At 40.8% G+C, this 18468-nt stretch overlaps 1 protein-coding gene across 1 annotated transcript in view; it reads left to right on the forward strand.

The window, feature by feature from the left end:
* The window catches only part of MICU2 (mitochondrial calcium uptake 2), a 146036-nt gene extending 137005 nt beyond the window's left edge, over positions 1-9031 (forward strand). Inside the window, exon 12 of the mRNA XM_060234798.1 lies at positions 8101-9031. Coding sequence (XP_060090781.1) covers positions 8101-8205 — 105 coding nt within the window. The 3' untranslated portion in view covers positions 8206-9031. The remainder of the gene's footprint in view (positions 1-8100) is intronic.
* The last annotated feature ends 9437 nt before the right edge of the window (positions 9032-18468 follow it).

An 18468-nucleotide genomic window follows, 5' to 3' on the forward strand; every position in this document is an offset into this window, starting at 1 on the left:
TCCCTCACAGCCTAATATATCTCGCAAGATTATTGTGAAAACAAAATGGAACCATGTATGAGATCTCTGGAAGTAAGGCAGGAAAACAATGGACACAGCAAGTGTACTGAGTATGCAAAGGCTGTTATTGAGATCTTAAGCGTGTAGATGCTAGCATTTATGTCAGTCTTTTCACAGTGTAATTCTACAAGGTATATTTCCTTCAGGGTTAGCTTTCACTATTTGGAGAAATGCAGTGTTCACAGCATTTTCTTTTAATCAAGCTAATATCCTCACAGTTTGTTGAACTTATAGCCGGGATCCCAAATGTGCCATGGTGCACACTAGCACCTTTTATGGTGCCTGCCAAGTGTTTTTAGAAAGTGAGCAGGACCAGATGGAGCTTTTGCCCAGCAAGGCTTCTGATTGGCTATGTGGGGTTTTTTTAAAAATATTGTTTGGCAGCAGCTGGCATCAAAGTACAAGGGGCTTCACTGTGTGACTGAAGGTAAACTGAGACAACCATTTTGTTGCTGGTTCTACTTCCTGCAGCAGCCATTTTATGGCTGCCATTTAGTGCCTGCGTTCACCATGCTGCGCTAAAATTCCAAAGGTGCCCATAGGCTCAAAAAGGTTGGGGATCCATTGCTTCCGGGGTTGGAACATGGTGAGCTGACCTGTCTCTCACAGAGGGGCAGTACAAGTTCTTTGTTTTGGACATAAAAGGCATTTTAATGCCTGCTGTCTACCTGTTTCCAATAAAGGAACTTGTCTAGGACATGCTTGTTATCTCGAGGGGAGGGACTTTGGCTGACGAGAGACCCCAGGAGGGGTTTTTTTCGGCTTTGAAGAACCCCCAATGAGAGATTGTATCCCATTGTCTACAAAAAATCTCTGGAGTCATTGAATTGACTTAAACTCATCAAGGTTCCAGCCTTCTATAGACTATAATAACTTCTGAAGGAAAACTGGACGGAATGAGCAAGATTAGACGGCACTAAGGTAAAAGATTCTTATCTATCACTCCGGGAGCAAATTAAGACTATTTAAAGAAAAGTGCTAAGATCCAGAACTATTTGTCAAAGTAAGAAATTAAGGAGAAGTGGAAGGGGGTAAAGGTGGAATTTTTGGAGCTAAGAGAAAGCAGTAAAGTGCTGTTTGGAATTATTGTGGCTTTGAAAAAAAACCCCAGCCATAACAAAGCTGCAGACTCTCATGACGAAGCAGGAAGTGACGACTCCTTCAAGTATCATGAGATTTACAATCATAGATAACGGGACTTCATTGCCAGAGAGTCAGGAAGCAAGTGGCGAAAGAAGAGGAACCTACAAACATCCGGGTATATTCCAGAACCAGGAACCATAGAGAATCATCAGAGGCCATTATAGAAAGGCCAAAGTTTTATTAAAAATAAACTGGATTTGGACTATAAAAACGTTTAAAACCAACACATATCATCCTCAAATGGCAAAACAGTTTGGACTATATATTTGGAAATAAAGACTAAGCCCTAGGAGGAAAAGGAAAACTTTTTAAAACAGAGGCTTGAAAACATCGCAGCCGCCATTTGGGGGAATTTAAGAACTTTAAAAATTAATATCTGGAGCTAGGAGGCTCCTAGCACGGCGATTTTGGCCTTGCTGGAAAGGGCAGGCTCCAATCTATTGAATGCAACCATTGGATTGTGGATTGGTGAGACCAACTAAGATCCCATTATAAGCAATGGGCACAGTAATGTCTGATCAGAAGCTGGGATCTAGAGTTACACGTTTAAGAGCAGTCTCAGTGGGAGAAGGGAAAATATCTAAACAAGTCCAAGAATAATTGGACGCTATGGAAAGAAGATTATTAAAGGCAATGAAGGAATTAATAACGGGCAGTGAAAAGAAATTAACTAAAGAAATAACCAAATAAATCAACTCTAGTATTGAAGAAGTAATTTAAGAAGGAGATTGAGGAACTTAAAAGCAATAGCAAAAAAACCTGAAGAGATTGAAGTTAAAATAAAAGATCAAGATGCTACTATCAAGAAATTGCAGGATAAAGCAATATTGCAAGACTGTAAGTTGATGGAGAATATGATTCGTCTAAGGGGAGTGCCAGAGCCTGACCAAGAGGATTTGAAGAAGTATATGGCTACAATTTTGGCTGAATTTCTGGAAGAAGACCCAGTTGAGGTGGAACGTATGTGTGACTATATATATAGGGTCAACTCAGAATTTGTCAGAAAGCGCAAGCTACCCAGGGACGTGGTAGTGAAATTTACTACAAGGGATGTGGTGGGAAGGATCTTAACCAAGCAGTTTAGTAGCCCAATGGTTGTGGAGGAAAGCAGAGTGAGAATCATGAAGGAATTGGCGAGAAAGGTCATCAGTGATAGAAAGCAATTCAAGAAACTGACTGACAAGCTAAGAGAGAAGGGCATAAGATATAGATGGATTTTACCTGAAGGTCTCAGCTTTGAGTATAATAGACTGAGAAAAACAATAGGAGACACCCAAGGCATGAATGAATTTTTGGTGGACAATAAAGATTGAGGGTACAGAATAATTGTAAAAACCATTATGGATTACAAATTAATCTCTTGGAATGTAAATGGATTTAACTCACCTCAAAAAAGAAAGGCCTTGGGTATAGCAGCGATCGAGAACGCTCGCATTGAGGCCGTTCATGAATGCCTCGTACTTCATGCGCTCGCTCCAACCCCTCACTTTCGAGCAGAGTGATTGGAACTCCGCTGCATATTCTCGGATCGACCTCGGCCCTTGCTCGATCTTGCGTAGTTGGGCCAGGGCTTTTGTCTCCTGCAGCGGGTCCCCGAACTGGTGGAGCATGGCCTGTAGGAATTCGTACACCGAGCCCAACGCCGGGCCCCTCGCGGCATAGAGGCTGACGAACCATTTTCTGGCGGCTCCCTTCAGTTTGGAAGCCAGGTAGTATACTCTGCTGGCTTCAGTGGGGAAGGTCACCCCCCAATGGGTCATGAAGCTGTTGCATTGGATCGAAGTATTCCACCTCGTCCGGGTCCCCATCAAAGGTGATCTGGAGTTCCCTTCCCCTCGCGCCATCCCACGGAGCTGGTGCAGGCGGTGGCGGAGGTCCCCCGGGTCGGAGGGGCGCTGGCGGCAGGGCGGGCACCGGCCGTACTGGTTGTGCCGGCGTGTCCGATGGCCCCGCTGGCGGCTCCGCCGGTTCCTCCCCCCCGGTGGTGTCTCCGGTTCATCTCTGGGTTCCTCGCCCGGCTCCCCCCCAGGCGGACCTCTGGGCTCTTCTCTGCGGATGGCGCCGACCTGCCTCCGTATCGCGTCCAGTTGCTCCTGGATCTCTCGGGTGATCTGGAGGTGGCTGGCTTGGACTTCGTTCTGAATCTCTCTGGCCCAGAGGAGCATCTCGCTGCGTAAAAGTTGCAGGTCCTCTCCCCGGCGCGGCCTCTCTCTCTCCTCGTCGTCCCCGCTTCTCCCCCTTCTGCCCCGGTCAGTAGCACTGTGTAGTGCCCCGCCGCTTCGTCCATCAACGCAGTTGAGGTTCGCGGCTTCCACTGCTTCGGGGTGTAGAGTAGGGTCGAGAAGTGTGTCGGTGACTTCACCTTCCTCCGCACCACCGTTACTCCCTTCGGGATGATCGGCTCTTCAATCGGCTCGGTGGGCTCTCCATTATTTGGCGTCTTGGTGGCCATCCAGCCAAGTTTCCAGTTCGGATAAGTTCCCGGAGTGATCAAACTCAAAATGTCAAGACGTGGAACTTCAAGCAAAGTCGGACCATGTTGCTTTAGCAATTAATCCATTTATTGAGAACACACATGCAGTATAGAAGCAGATTGAGTTTGATACTGGCCCAAGGTTGGAGTCAGTCTTTTCTAGGTTTCTACAGGCGGGGAACAATGCAGTCTTTTTTCACACCCCCGGAGACAGCCAGCTCTTCTCAGGGTGTTATCTCTTTCCCAGAGGAAGAGTCCTTGAGGATATGTACTTCAAAGCTGCAGCTGGCTTTTCGTATAGGGGTGAGATTTCACTCTTGCGGTTACAATGTGCTAGGGAAAGGCATTTGCTACAACTCTCAGGGTTAGTAAAGCAGAGTTCATACTAAGGTACATCATGGCGTTAGTCATGTCAAGCATTTTATTCTACATTTCAGTTCCAGCAAGTTACACGTCTGACAACGAGATTATACTTTTTTCTCAGCAAGGCATGACACTTTCTCGAGAATTAATATGATATGGTCTACGAAGGACCTGGGACTTATTACTAATAAAATAGACGTTCTTCCGAAAATAGGTGCAGACCACAATCCATTACTTTGGTTAGCAAAAGGAATGAAAAAGTGTAGAAGATGGAGACTAAATGAAGATTTGCTGCAAAAAGTTGAAGTAGTGAAATTTCTGGAAAAAGAAACTAAAGCTTTCTTCCAAATGAATGAAAATCAAGATGTTAAAATTCAGACCGTATGGGACGCATACAAAGCTGTTATGAGAGGAATACTAATTTCACTGAATAATAAAGATAAAAGAGCTAAAGAAAAACAAATGAAGGACTTGCAAATAGAAATAGGCAGAAAAGAAAATGACCTGAAGAAAAGACCGAGGAAGAAAAAAATACTGTGAGAGATTACAATTCTACAGAACCAACTGAGACACCTATTGAATAAGGAAGTGGAGTGGAACTCAAAAAGGTTGCAGCAGAAGTCTTTTGAAGGCACTAACAAACCAGGGAAGTATCTGGCCTGGCAATTAAAGAAGAAAAGAGAGAAGAAATTTATAAATAAAATTATTTCAGATGGTAAAGAAATTTTAGATCAAACCAGAATTAAAAGGGAATTCTACAAATTTTATGCCAAATTATTTAAAGGCCAACAAGTGAATAAAGAGAAAATTGAGGCCTATTTGCAAAGAATAAAAGTGAAACCTTTAAATGAAAGCATGGAAAATTTTTTGAATGATTCAATTGAGAAAATGGAAATTGAAGCAGCAATTTGTTCAATGAAGGTAGGTAAAGCTCCGGGTACTGACGATTTTTCAGCAAAATTTTATAAAGTTTTGACAGAAGTATTAGTACCCAAACTTCAAAAATTGATGAACTGTATCAGGCAAGAGGGGAGGGTACCAAATACATGGAAAGAAACTGTAATTTCACTTATACCAAGAGAGGAAAGAGATTCCACGAATGTTAAAAACTATAGACCAATTTCACTACTGAATAATGATTATAAAATATTTGCTAGAATTCTAGCAGAATGACTCAAACAGCATTTGAACATTTCTATTCAACAGGAACAAGCAGGATTTCTCTCCAGAAGGCAAATAAGAGATAATATTAGAACAGTAATAGACATTGTAGAGTACTATGAAAAACACCCAGAAAAAGAGGTGGCTTTATTGTTTGCGGATGCAGAAAAAACCTTTGATAATCTTAATTGGAATTTTATGTTTGCAATGATGGAAAAAATTGAATTAGGAGCCGATTTTATAAGGATGATTAAAGCAATTTATACAGAACAACAAGCCAAACTTTATGTGAATAATGATTTGACTGAACAAATGATAATCAGCAAAGGTACAAGACAAGGCTCTATCTCCGCTGTTGTTTATAATGACCCTAGAGGTCTTACTGACTCAAATTGATGACGATAATGAGATAGAGGGTCTGAAGTTGAAAGGTTTTTCCTACAAATATAGAGCATTTGTGGATGACGTGATGTTTATCAATGAAAATCCATTACAAGTAACATTTTTGTTGTTGAAAAAAATTAAAGAGTTTGGTGAACTAGCAGGCTTCTATATTAATAATGAAAAATCTAAAATCCTTAGTAAAAATTTATCATGTAAACAGAAGGAGTTACAAAATGCTACTGGTTGTGGAGTTGTGTCAAAAGTAAAGTATTTCGGTGTGGAGATTACGATGAGGAACATTGATCTATACAAGAACAATTATGAAAAGCTCCTGGCATAAAATTGAAGGGGATATGCTAAAATGGAATAAATTGAACTTATCCATGTTGAGGAGGATATCTGTAATTTAAAAAATGTTCTACCAAGAATTATGTTTTTCTTTCAGACCATTCCAATAGTGAAATGTAAGAAACAATTCCATCTCTGGCAAAGAAAGATTTCAGAATTTATTTGGGCGGGTAAAAAATCAAGAATTAAGATGAAAATTCTGACAGACGCGAAAGAAAGAGGCTTTCAAGTAGCTGATTTATTGTTATACCATGATGCAGTTTGTTTGGTTTGGATTAAGGACTGGATTACTTTGATTAACAAAAAGCTATTGGTATTAGAAGGCCATAGAAATGTTTTTGGTTGGCATGCATATATGTACTATGGGAAGGAAAAGTTGGATGGTTTTTTTCATACCATTATATAAGAAGGACTTTGTTGAATACCTGGAAAAAATATAGTAAATATGGTGATGAGAGGAAACCACTTTGGATAGTGCCAACTGAAGTCATAAACCTGTCTCAAAGTTCACAGGAAGAGAAATGGGATACCTATGAGCAACTACTAAAATTTTATGGAGGCAAAATAGAAATGAAGTCGGTGGAAGAGCTAAAAGATAAATTTGATTGGTTTCAATTTTTACAAATTAAAAGCTTGGTAGAGAAAGATATCAGCAGTACAGGTATAAGACATGAAAAAACAGAAATGGAGAAAGTGCTGTTGAGTGAAAATGAAAAATTGATTTCAAGGATCTATAAGCTATTACTGAAATGGTCTACAGAAGAGGAGGTGGTAAAACCTCAAATGATTAAGTGGGCAATAAATTTTAACAAAGAAATACAAATGGAGACGTGGGAACACCTATGGAAGAAATCTATGAAAATATCAATGTGCTATAACATAAAAGAGAACTTTTTAAAAATGCTGTATAGATAGTACATGACACCTAAAAAATTAGAAAAAAATGAACAATAACGTTTCGGATAGGTGTTGGAAGTGTAAAAAACATCAAGGTTCTTTTTACCACATGTGGTGGACTTGCGAGAAGGCAAAACAATTTTGGTCTATGATTCAACAAGAGATATCGAAAATCTTGGGTTATAATGTCAAGAGAGCACTGGATGTTTTTCTGGTGGGATTACAAATAGAAAGCTTCCCGAAGCAAGATAGGACATTGTTGTGGTATTTGCTTTCAGCTGCAAGAACATTGTATGCGCAAATGTGGAAGCAAGACAAAATACCTGATAAGTGGGACTGGGTCTTAAAGGTTCTTAACTGGAGTAAAATGGACAAACTTACTAGAATCTTAAAAGAATATAATTTGGAGAACTTTAAAGAAGATTGGAATAAATTTCAAAACTATGTGGAGATGCAATGGAAGGTGAAGAGACATTTAGTGTTTTTTGATAATATTAACTGAACTCTAAAAGAGAAAAAGGACTGTGATTACTGAGTACTGTTTTAGTAGCGAAATATAAGTAGCTGAGTTTATATAGTAAATTTATGTGAATTAAGATTAAGATTTGAATAATTTTTAGTGATGATTTAAGGACTATGAAATATATGTTTAATGTTCAACAAGTAATAATTGAATTTTTAAAAGTGCAAAGAAGAATAGATTATGGTTATCTGATTAAATGTGTAATTTTGAGGATTAAGAAGTAAGTAATGAGTAAAAGAATAAGAATAGTAGTTATACTGGAGTTAAAATAAAGTTAAGTGAATAATAACTTTTAGTTAAGATTCTATATGTGAATTTTTACTTCTAAAAGGTTTTTAATTTGTTTTGTATACCGGTGGAGGTCACAATTTGGAGGGTGGGAGGGGTAAGAAATTGTGTAATGTATTGATGAGCTATATTTAGATTCTGATAGAATACTTTTCAATATATTGCAAAATAAAAATTTTGTTCACAAGAAAAAGATTGGGGATCCTTGGTTTTTATAGCATAAGGTCAATATATATATAGAACCTTCAGGGGGAGTGCAAATTATGTTATCACCACATCCAGTGAAATTATATCAAAACATCTATTGGATTGAATGGATAATAAAAAGTTTGACAAGTAATCCTATAGAAAGTTACTCCAGTCTAAATTCACTGAAATCAATGGGCGAACACTGGAGTTACTCTACATAGAATTGCACTGTTAGGAACTTAATAAATGACTGTTGGCTTTTTAAAAACAGGTTCCTCAGCAGCAAGGAGTCCAAGGCTATTGGAAATGTGTGAAGAGAGAGAGCATTAAAGGAGCCAAAGAAGTCTGGAAACAAACAGGGAAAAGTCCTTTTTAAGAACATTGTGAAATATTTCATCCTAGTCCTCCATGTCTAGATTGGCTTCGTTTTATGTATTATTGTTTATATGCTGGCAATAGTAGATACAGCATAGTAGTCATTTCATACTGAAGTACTGGAAGTACTTTTTTTCTCACTGTAATTCTACATCTGTATATTCAGGCTTGCCTATGAACTGTTTATGATTTTTAAAACTCTTAATAGTGCATTCCTAAGCAGAGTTATATCCTTTTAAGTCTATTCAAGTCTATGGGCTTCGAAGGGTAGAATTCTGCTGAGGTACCATAAGTGTTCTTATTCCAGTTCTCAGAGATCTACACTATCAAAATCCTTGCATTGATCAAAGTGTGCCAAGAATTTAGCACAAGTTGAAGCTAGACCTTATTTACAGTGCCAGAAGAGCTAAGATGTCATGCTTTTAAGACTGGGGAGAATAAAACATGAAACCTAAACCTTTGAAGTGTATTTCATGAAGCCAAAATTATTTTAAAACGTGAAGTTTTGAAATCACTGATTAGTAGCCCCTCTGAATTCATTAGCTTTGATTGACTGTAGGATTGCAAATTTAACAAATTACAGATAAGTTTGTACTGAAATGGCACTTTAAAATGCAATATTGAAATCAGTCTTGGCCAGAAATGCTTGTTTTGTATGTTAAATGATATTTTTGTATATTCCTGTATTTTTGTTCCTAGTAATTTATATATTTTTGACTATTCAAATTGCAGTAGATTTTCTCTGTCCAGACTGGAAATATGAAAATGTTTACATACTGGCAATCTGTAAACTTGTGAATATGTATAAACTAAACACTTCGATGAAACAACAAGTCTTCTTATGGATACAAACTTGCACTTGTCTGGTTTAGCCCTTTGGTAGCAAAAATGTAAAATGTTTGCTTACCTTTTGAGCTGCCCTGTAACTACCGGAATTTCTTCATTTGACCAGAATAACGTTACTGCTGTGCTTAGTTTTGAAAGAAGGCACTTTAGGAAAGCCTGCAAGTGCAGAAGTTACAGTGAGAAGACTGAGCATGCAGGATTCTTCCCAGTTCCAGAGTTATTTTATAGCATCTCAGATGTTTCATAACAGTAACTCTTTGCCCTTGATTAAGTATAAAATAGCACATCACACCCTCTGCCACATTCTCCTAATTTAGATTTTATTTTGGCAACATGTTTAGAAGGTAGTTAAATCTGATGCATGTGGACAATAAAAGGACTTCCGTTGCAGTACCTGAGCTCAGTAGCATTTTGTTGCCAAATCAGGCAAGTGGTGTTGCTACAATCCGTCTGCTCTTCCACTAAGCAACTGGCAACCTTCTTTTCGTTGTAGTTCTAGTAATTGTTTGTGACTAACACAGAACGTACTAGTCCAGCCTACTAGTCTGTCTTGGGTTGGAGGGAAGGTAAAGAATCCAGAGGAGAGAGGCCTAATATGGCATAAACTTAAATGAGTGTGTGTTAGTTGAATAGAACAAACTGGGGGACATTAACCCATAACTTCAAGGTTGTTCCCTGGCTAGATATGGTGCCCTGATCCTCTTATTGCCAATTCACAGGCAAGATGGTAGCAAAGGGACTTGCTGAGTACCCAGAGGTGCAGAGGTGGTGGCAGCAGCAGTGCCATCCTACATTCTCCATCTCCTCCTCAGTGACCTTCTGGAACAAATAGTTGCTGATGCGGGGGGGGGGGGGCATGAGCGATGAACAGTTTCTAAATGTTCACTGTCATTTATCTTTAACCATTTCCGTACCTGTAATTACTGTATTGACTATGAGTCTTGTAATATTGTGTTCTTTGCACACGCTAGTTTATGTCAGGTTTGTGGTAGGTTCTTAGTTTTGACATTGCCTTGATTTCTTGGGATGTACATTGGGTTGGATTCTCTAATATTACATTTGTTGCACTTGCAGCAGAGTACCTATTCAGTTTGTTTAAAGGATTCTCTGGTTTGACATTGCATTGGATTCTTGGGTTGTACATTTATTGTGTTAGGTTTGTCACATTGCCTCATGCTTCTGCTGAAATTTCCTGGTTCTGCATTGGTTCTTTGAGCTTGTTGGTCTTTGGCTAGTCTTTACCCTGAGAAAAGCATATAATTTCCCCATATAGGAAACAACAGAGGATGGTTAAGACACCTTGTTCAGGGGTTCATAGAACTGGACCTCTTGATCCGATTCACTTGAACCATCTAGCCCTTTGAAAATATTCCCCATAAGAAATAATGGAGCTAAATATTAGAACCCCCACCCAAAAAATTCAAATCTGAATACCAATGAGTATTAGGAACCCAGATAACTGGGAATGCCAGTATACCAGCTCCCTGATATCCAGATCTGAAAAATACTAATTTTTCCCCTTGAAGTGCACATCCATAAAATATACTTCAACACAAAATGACCAGTATTACATGAGCAAGATCACATTTTTCTATTGAAGGAGAAAAGGCTATTCTAGGTTCAATCAGTAGCCCTGCAATTTTTATCTGAAGTATTTATAAAAGTTTTTGAAAGATGAAGTTTCTATAAGTGAAGATCATGATTATCTGATATTCCAAGTTTTGAGAAATCTGGCATCAAATCTACTAATACTGACTTTATTATCTCTTTAAAGAATTTTTTTTTTTAAATTTTCAGTTTTCGCTGTAGTTGCAAATTTAATATAGCACAAGTTACAAATCTAACTGATATGTTTGTGAAACTTGTTGCTATATTGAATTTTTCTTCACATATTTCTCCATTCAGGGATTATTACTAATATGCAAACAGCATAAAGAACAATACTGATATGTAGTCACCAGTGTTCACAGGTAAACATTAAGAATTTCATCAACACAACGTATGTGCAACATTCTTCAAAGCAATATGTCTTCTAGGAAAAATAACCAATGATTTCACAAAATCCTAAAATTGTGATAGATTTAATATAGATACTTGTTTATGACACAGGACTTACTTAGCAGCTATAAGAAGTAGACCCAGGGGCATTGTTCACACACATTACTTTGGGAGTACGATCAACTGCATATGAATAGCTTGCTATATAAAAAAGAATGTAAAGACATGAACCTATGGAATTCATATCTATATATCTAATGGTTCCATCTGTGGATACTTATGACTCAACAAGATAACATCTTTCTACAAACTTGAAAAATGTCCCAGGTTTGCAGAAAGATCTGATAACTAGATGCAGTGCCTGTACCTTTAAGAAATGAATAGCCCTTCAGTGGCCACTGCTAGGCAACCACAACATATTTCCAACCTTTAAGTATTTATATCAGTAAAAAGCATGAGGACAAAGCTGGGCCCTTTCATGAGCTGTTTAGGTATTTGAGAGAAGAAACACCAGATGACTCGCTGCCATGCAACTTACATGACTGCTTACCCAGGCCTGACAGCTTGCTACTGTTCCATAGAAGTTATCCCACAAAAGCCTGTGTGGAGTAGTGGTTAGAGTTTTGATACCCCATTGTGGAGAAAGGCAAGGTATAAATGAAGTAAATAAATAATAAATATAGCTGAGGATGGAGGGAACAGATAAAAAGTAGGTAGGTAGGTGGGTGGGCATGAATGAGGAAAGCAATGAAAGCTGAGGATATGGGAGCTTCCGAGAGAGGGAAAGAGGAAATAGTGTAAAAAGACAACTAGAAAGGAAAGTGAGGTGCTCCAAACAAGTCCTTGCTGGTTCCTTACTGCACAAATGGGCCTAGCTGAGCAGCCAGAACCATACAGATTTTTCCCATGGAGGAGAAGGTTTTTATACCACGTTTTTCTCTACCTTAAGGAGTCTCAAAGCAGCTTACAATTGCAGTCAGATGCTCTCCCCACAAGAGGCACCTTGTGAGGTAGGTTAGGCTGTGAGAATTTTGAGAGCTGTTACGGGCCCAAGGTCACCCAGCAGGCTTCATGTGGAGCAGTGGGGAAAGCAAATTGTTCTCCAGATTAGAGTCCTCTGCTGTTAACCACTACACAACACCAGCTCTCAAAGTGGTTGCTAGAGGGAGCAAAGGAGGGAAAGCTGAAGACAAGGGGCAGATAAAAGTAGAAAACGTCTTTCTGGGATGGACCTGGAGAGAAGCCACACTGTAGGATTGGTCAGGGATGGCCAAACTGCGACTCAGGAGGCACATGTGGCTCTTTCACACATATTGTGTGGCTCTCAAAGCTCCCACCTCCCTGTCAGCGGGCTTAGAGAAGGCATTTCTCTCTTTAAATCACTTCATCAAGCCAAGTCAGCTGGTGGCTTGGAGAATACATTTGAAGTTAAAATTGCTTTCTTTCCACCTCTCCTTCCCTCCCCATGTATTTGCCTGCTTGCCTTCCTGCCCTGCGGCTCTCAAACATCTGATGTTTATTCTATGTGTCTCTTACCCTGGTATAGGTGGAGCGGAAAGAGGGAAAGGTTAAGCCATTGTTTTAGATACAGTAAAAGAAGACTTTGCTTCCTCATCTAATATTTTTCTCATAAAGTTTACAGTAGGAAACTTTGGGAAGTCTACAATCTACACTATTAAATATCCAGTTGAATTGCATCTAAGCATGCATTATTGCCTACGAATGGATAATGATGAGCATTCCCCTGCTAAAGGAATTTTGGGTGTCACTGTCATCTCTATTCCAGGGAAGACTCAATGAAGTTAAATCTGTGCTGACTCAATAGCAAGCTGCCCATCTGAAGGCAAGCTGTGCTTCTCTGAGAGCAGAATGCCAACTTCAGCTTCTTGCTTGTCAATTTGCACCACATGAGCACTTGTTGTGGTGGATTGCTGTGTATACCACCACCCCTGAAAGAGGTCCTAATGTTAGAACACCAGAAGTATTGTTATTAATATCAAATCCAGTTGTTTTGCATTGCTAAGCCTCCATCACCAAACTCTATATTTATACATTTAGTGCTGTAAGAATTCAGGGCCACAAGCACAGCTCTTGTCCCTCCTCATCCCCTTGTCCCTCCTCATTCCAGTCATGCCCAACCAGTATGCATCCTACAACCTCAAAGATGGAAGCAATAAAGAGGAATGCAGGGGGAAATTGTGTGCCTTCAAACCCAGATGGTTGGGTACATACAGAATTAGTGCAATTGTAGCATTTAGCTCTGGTTTTATTTTATAATGTTAATAGCTGTCACTCCTTATATTTTGCACTTTTTTACTTTTTTAAACTGTATTGGTTTGTGTGATTTCTTTACCTGCTAATAAATTTTGACTTTAAAATATCTCATAATTAAATGGTCCCATTATCCTCTTACTGTCATAGTAGAGAAAATGTCCCCATCATATTCTTACTATCATAGTGGGACACCACATTAATATTAAATCCTGATCTGTTGCAAAGAAAAAGAGACAACACTGTGTCTTCATACAAAATATTTTCCTTGAAACAAGGTCAGATGCCCTGCAACACACTGGTCGTTTTCGCACTTAGCGTTTGCTCCCCTTATTCCGCGGCGCAATTATGTCCGGATCATTTTTCTCGTTTTCGCACTAGTGACTCTTTGCGGAGTCGCCTTCCCTGAAGCCCCGGCTCAAATCGTTTTCCCACTGGCATCGACTTGAGTTCGATGCCGTCAATCATTTTTTTTTAAAGCGCAAGTCTGGTTGCGTAAGGACGTACTAACGTAACATCGGAGCAGGCACAGCTGTTCCCTCCCCTTCTTTTCGTGGACAAACCGCATCACGTGTGCTGCTGCTGCTTATGGATTGGCTGCAGCTGTAGAATCCTCCACAGCCCTTTATGTATTAACAGAAGCATTCACAGTGGAGAATCCTAGCACTAGATTCCCCCCCCAAATTCTGAAGTTGCGAAACATCGCAATAACGAAGAGAGAGAAATCGAGGGGTTTGTGTGTGTGTGTGTGCCTTTCCCAGCCTCGCTCCCTCCCGGGTGGTGAAGCTGGGATTTCCTCCGCTCTCTTTCCCCTCTCCGGCTGGCGCTTGCAACGGGGACCTGACTGATTCCTGCTGCCAGAGCTCCCCCCCCTGCCCCATTCTCTCCTTCCCCTTCTGTGGCGCGTGTGAAGAGCGAGCTCGCGTCTATTTTCTAACCGAGCGGAATGTAGGCAGGGAGAAGAATGCAGGACTCCAACTTCCCATTTTATACATGGCGATTTTGTGCAGGTCCAGAAATCCTGGTGGCACAGCTGAGGGAGGCATTCCCTTTTTAAAACACACACACATGAACGCTTTGGCCCGCACCGGCACTAGATTCCCCCCCCCAAACAATGGTCGTTTTCGCATTATCGAGATAACGCAACAGCGAAATAAGTCAATAATAATAAAAAAAAATTCTAACGAAACCAATTGAAGTGGCAATTGAGGCTATTCCAGGAGGGTTTTTTTTTTCTATTTGTTAATTTCGAAATATCGCTATTACGCAAAACTGTGAAGTTTAAAAAAAAATGGCCGTGCCGGCACTTTGGGGAAGCGCCGCGAAAGGCTGATGATTGGCCAAGGGGGTGGGAGGACGGAAAGGGAGAGGGTGACGCCCACAAAGCAGTCGATCCGGCGTGGATGGATTTCCCACAGCAAACTCCGAGGAGTGGATCCGGTGTGGATCCGGAGGTTTTCAAAAACTCCAGAAGGAGGTGGATCTAGATACTCCGGCGTGAAACCCCTGCAGCGCCGGAGCAAACCACAGCGCCGGAGCAACAGGTGGGAAAACCAGGAAAAGATCCGGAGGTAAATGGGGTGCTACGCCGGAGTAAACGCTAGTGCGAAAACGGCCACTGAGGTTGGAAGTGCAGACAGAAATTCAATTCACACCTTTATTGGCATAAACACAGACAGAAGTTGCACTGGCCAAGCTTCACACTTGCTTTCTGAGTTTTATAGGGAACCATGCCCCAGCTGTGCTCTTAAGTGGCTCTGATCGTGCTGAAAGCAGAAGGTGTATGCACAAGTAGCAATCAGAACAGAATATAAACAACCACCTCACTAGATCAAGTCAGTGATTTATCTAGTTCAATATCCTGTATCACAGTGGCCAACTAGTAGTATAGAGGCCAGGGCCTTTCCCTGATGTTGCTTCCTAGCATTGGTATTCAAAGGTCTGCTGCCTCTGAATGTGAAAGTTCCCTTTACTCACCACGGTTGGTAACCATTGCTGGACATATCCTCAATGAATCTTTAAAATCCCCTTTTAAAGCCATCCATGCTCATGACTACATATAATGGCTTTGAGTGTCCCCAGGTTCTAGTACTGGGGGAGGGGGGGGGGAATGAAAAGGTTTTGTTAATCCACTTTCTGCACCCTATGTATTATTTTATAAACCTCTGTCCCCCTCATCTGTTCTAACTGCAAAATCCTGGGCTCTTGTCTTTCCTCATAGGAAAGGTGCTACAACCCTTTAACCAGTTTACTTGCCCTCTTCTGCACTTCCACCACTACAATACCTTTTTTGAAGTACAGTGATGAGAATTGAACATAAGAGTTCCAACTGAGGCCACACGGTATATCTAGACAGCAGCATTACAAATATTTGCAGTCTCTTTCCTAATGGAGCAGCAGACTGTAACTGGAGAACCAAGTTTGATTCCCCACTCTTCCACATGAAGCCAGAGCTCTCTCAGCCCCACCTACCTCACAGGCAGTGTTCCCTCTAAGATGAGTTAGTGTGAACTAGCTCACCATTTTTTAGCCTCCAGCTCATTTTTGCCTTAGTGCAGGAGAAATGGCCCCAGAGCAAACTGATTTACGCAGTAGCTCACAACTTTCATGCCAGTAGCTCATGAAGTAAAATTTTTGCTCACAAGACTCCGCAGCTTACAGGGAACATTGCTCACAGGATATCTGTTGTACTGTTTTGGGGAGAGGGAGGGAAGGTGATTGTAAGCCACTCTGAGACTCCTTTGAGTAGTGAAAAGCAGCATATAAAACCAACTCTTCTTTCTTCTTCTCCACCTCCTCCTCAGCATAGTTCGCCTCTTTCACTGTTGTCACACAGAGCTGACATTTTCATGAGCTATCCACTACAAGCCCAAGATCTTTTTCCTTATGAGTCTCATCCACTTCATAAGATTTTTTTTTGTTCTAGTGTACATCACCTTATGCTTATCTGCACTGAACTTCATTTCTCATATTGCTCATTCACCCAATTTAGACAGATCCTCATAGAGCTCTTTACAATCTGCCTTGATCCTTGCCATCCTGAATAATTTATGAGCAAAATTAAATTGCACCAATCCCTGTGGGACCCTGCTGCTCACTCTCTCCATTGAGAGAACTCTCTATTTATTCCAACTTTCTATCCTCCTATCCTATCCTGTTGATTAACCAATTTTAATCCATAAAGTGCTGTACTACTTGGTTTGTACAAAACGGGGGAGCACAAAAAGCATTATGGAGTTGCTATATGTCTACTAGAATGCAGGCATGGTTGTCATAATCTCCTTCAATTCAAATTAATGGGGTGTAATCTGCAGGCATCGTTTGGGAGGAGGGGGATATCTGAAGTTCTATTGGTTTTAAATTGTAATCACCATTATCTCTGGTGGGTAAGCTGTCTTGAGCCACAAAGAAAGCTGGGATAGAAAGATTTTAATAACATAATAAGAATTGTAATAATCTAAGTAAACTAACATCTCTGCAGTTGCCTGCCAGATGTTTCCTCTATTGCATTTGCACTGTAACCACAGCATTGGTATTGCCACAGTGTCCCTTCATTTCCATATTTCAGCCAATGCACTTGCTTGGCCCAGTAATCTCAAAGCAGTTTGCTTCAGGGGGTTTTCTTTTTCTTCACAGGAACACAGTTCTGGCTGGCTTGGCATCAGAGCATGTGGCCTAATATACAAAAGAGTTTCTGCTGGGCTTTTTCTACACAAAAAAGCTCTGGTTTGCTCCTTCACATTTCTTCATCTCCGCACAAGAAGGCGCTAAAGACTGTCCTTAGCAGCTGCACCTTATATCTGTTCCCCTAATAAAAAGAACAAACTGCAGCCCGTTGTAGTTAACCTGACCGAGGAACACTTTAGGATGTGTTAGGATGTTAGCTTAAAATTGCACTGTGTGTGCTTGGTGCCAGAACACAGCCATCAACAGGACAGTCCTACCACCAGGTTACATTTCCTGACTTTGAAAGCTGTGTCATAGGGAAAGCATAAAATGCAATTGTGTGGAGAACATTTTAAAAAAAAACACCCATATAATGTTTATATGTTTAACATAATGTTCTCATAAAAACGACCCTTGGCACTTACCATGAGGGGTCCTTCTCCTAAGAGGATAGGAGGACATCTTGGGTGTTTCCCACCGTCCAATCAGGGAGGCAGGAATCTAAAAACTTCCTGTGGCTGTGGGAACCACCCTCTTGCTCAGTTCGGGTGACTCCGAGCAGCAGTACGAATAACTTAACCTATATATGAACAGCAAAAAACTGCAACTTTTAGACAAAATATATTGCCGTGAAAAACAAACTGGTATAAAGAGAAAAAAGGCAGGTCATAGTACTTGACCTAAAAAACCTTGGAAACTTCCAGCTATAGAAGAAAGAGAAGGAAAGATAATATTCCACAGATAGGGCGATAGACGGGAGGGCAAGATGTCCTCCTATCCTCTTAGGAGAAGGACCCCTCACGGTAAGTGCCAAGGGTCGTTCTCCCTAAGAGGCGGAGGACATCTTGGGTGCTCCCAGAGCAGTGTGTTAGTCAGGGAGGGATCGCCCTAATCGGGCAGCACGTGCTGCAATATCCGTCTGCCAAAGGCTGCGTCCGCAGAGGCATAAGCGTTGAGCTTGTAGTGTCTAACGAACGTGGAAACAGATGACCACGTGGCTGCTTTACAAACTTCTTCAACCGAAGCATTCTTCTCAAAGGCGGCGTTGGTTGCTGCACTTCTTAAGAACATAAGAGAAGCCATGTTGGATCAGGCCAACGGCCCATCAAGTCCAACACTCTGTGTCACACAGTGGCAAAAAATGTTATATACACACATACACTGTGGCTAATAGCCACTGATGGACCTGTGCTCCATATTTTTATCTAAACCCCTCTTGAAGGTGGCTATACTTGTGGCCGCCACCACCTCCTGTGGCAGTGAATTCCACATGTTAATCACCCTTTGGGTGAAGAAGTACTTCCTTTTATCCGTTTTAACCTGTCTGCTCAGCAATTTCATCGAATGCCCACGAGTTCTTGTATTGTGAGAAAGGGAGAAAAGTACTTCTTTCTCTACTTTCTCCATCCCATGCATTATCTTGTAAACCTCTATCATGTCACCCCGCAGTCGACGTTTCTCCAAGCTAAAGAGTCCCAAGCGT

Source organism: Heteronotia binoei, chromosome 3 (assembly GCF_032191835.1).
Source record: "Heteronotia binoei isolate CCM8104 ecotype False Entrance Well chromosome 3, APGP_CSIRO_Hbin_v1, whole genome shotgun sequence".
NCBI classification, from domain to species: Eukaryota; Metazoa; Chordata; class Lepidosauria; order Squamata; family Gekkonidae; genus Heteronotia; species Heteronotia binoei.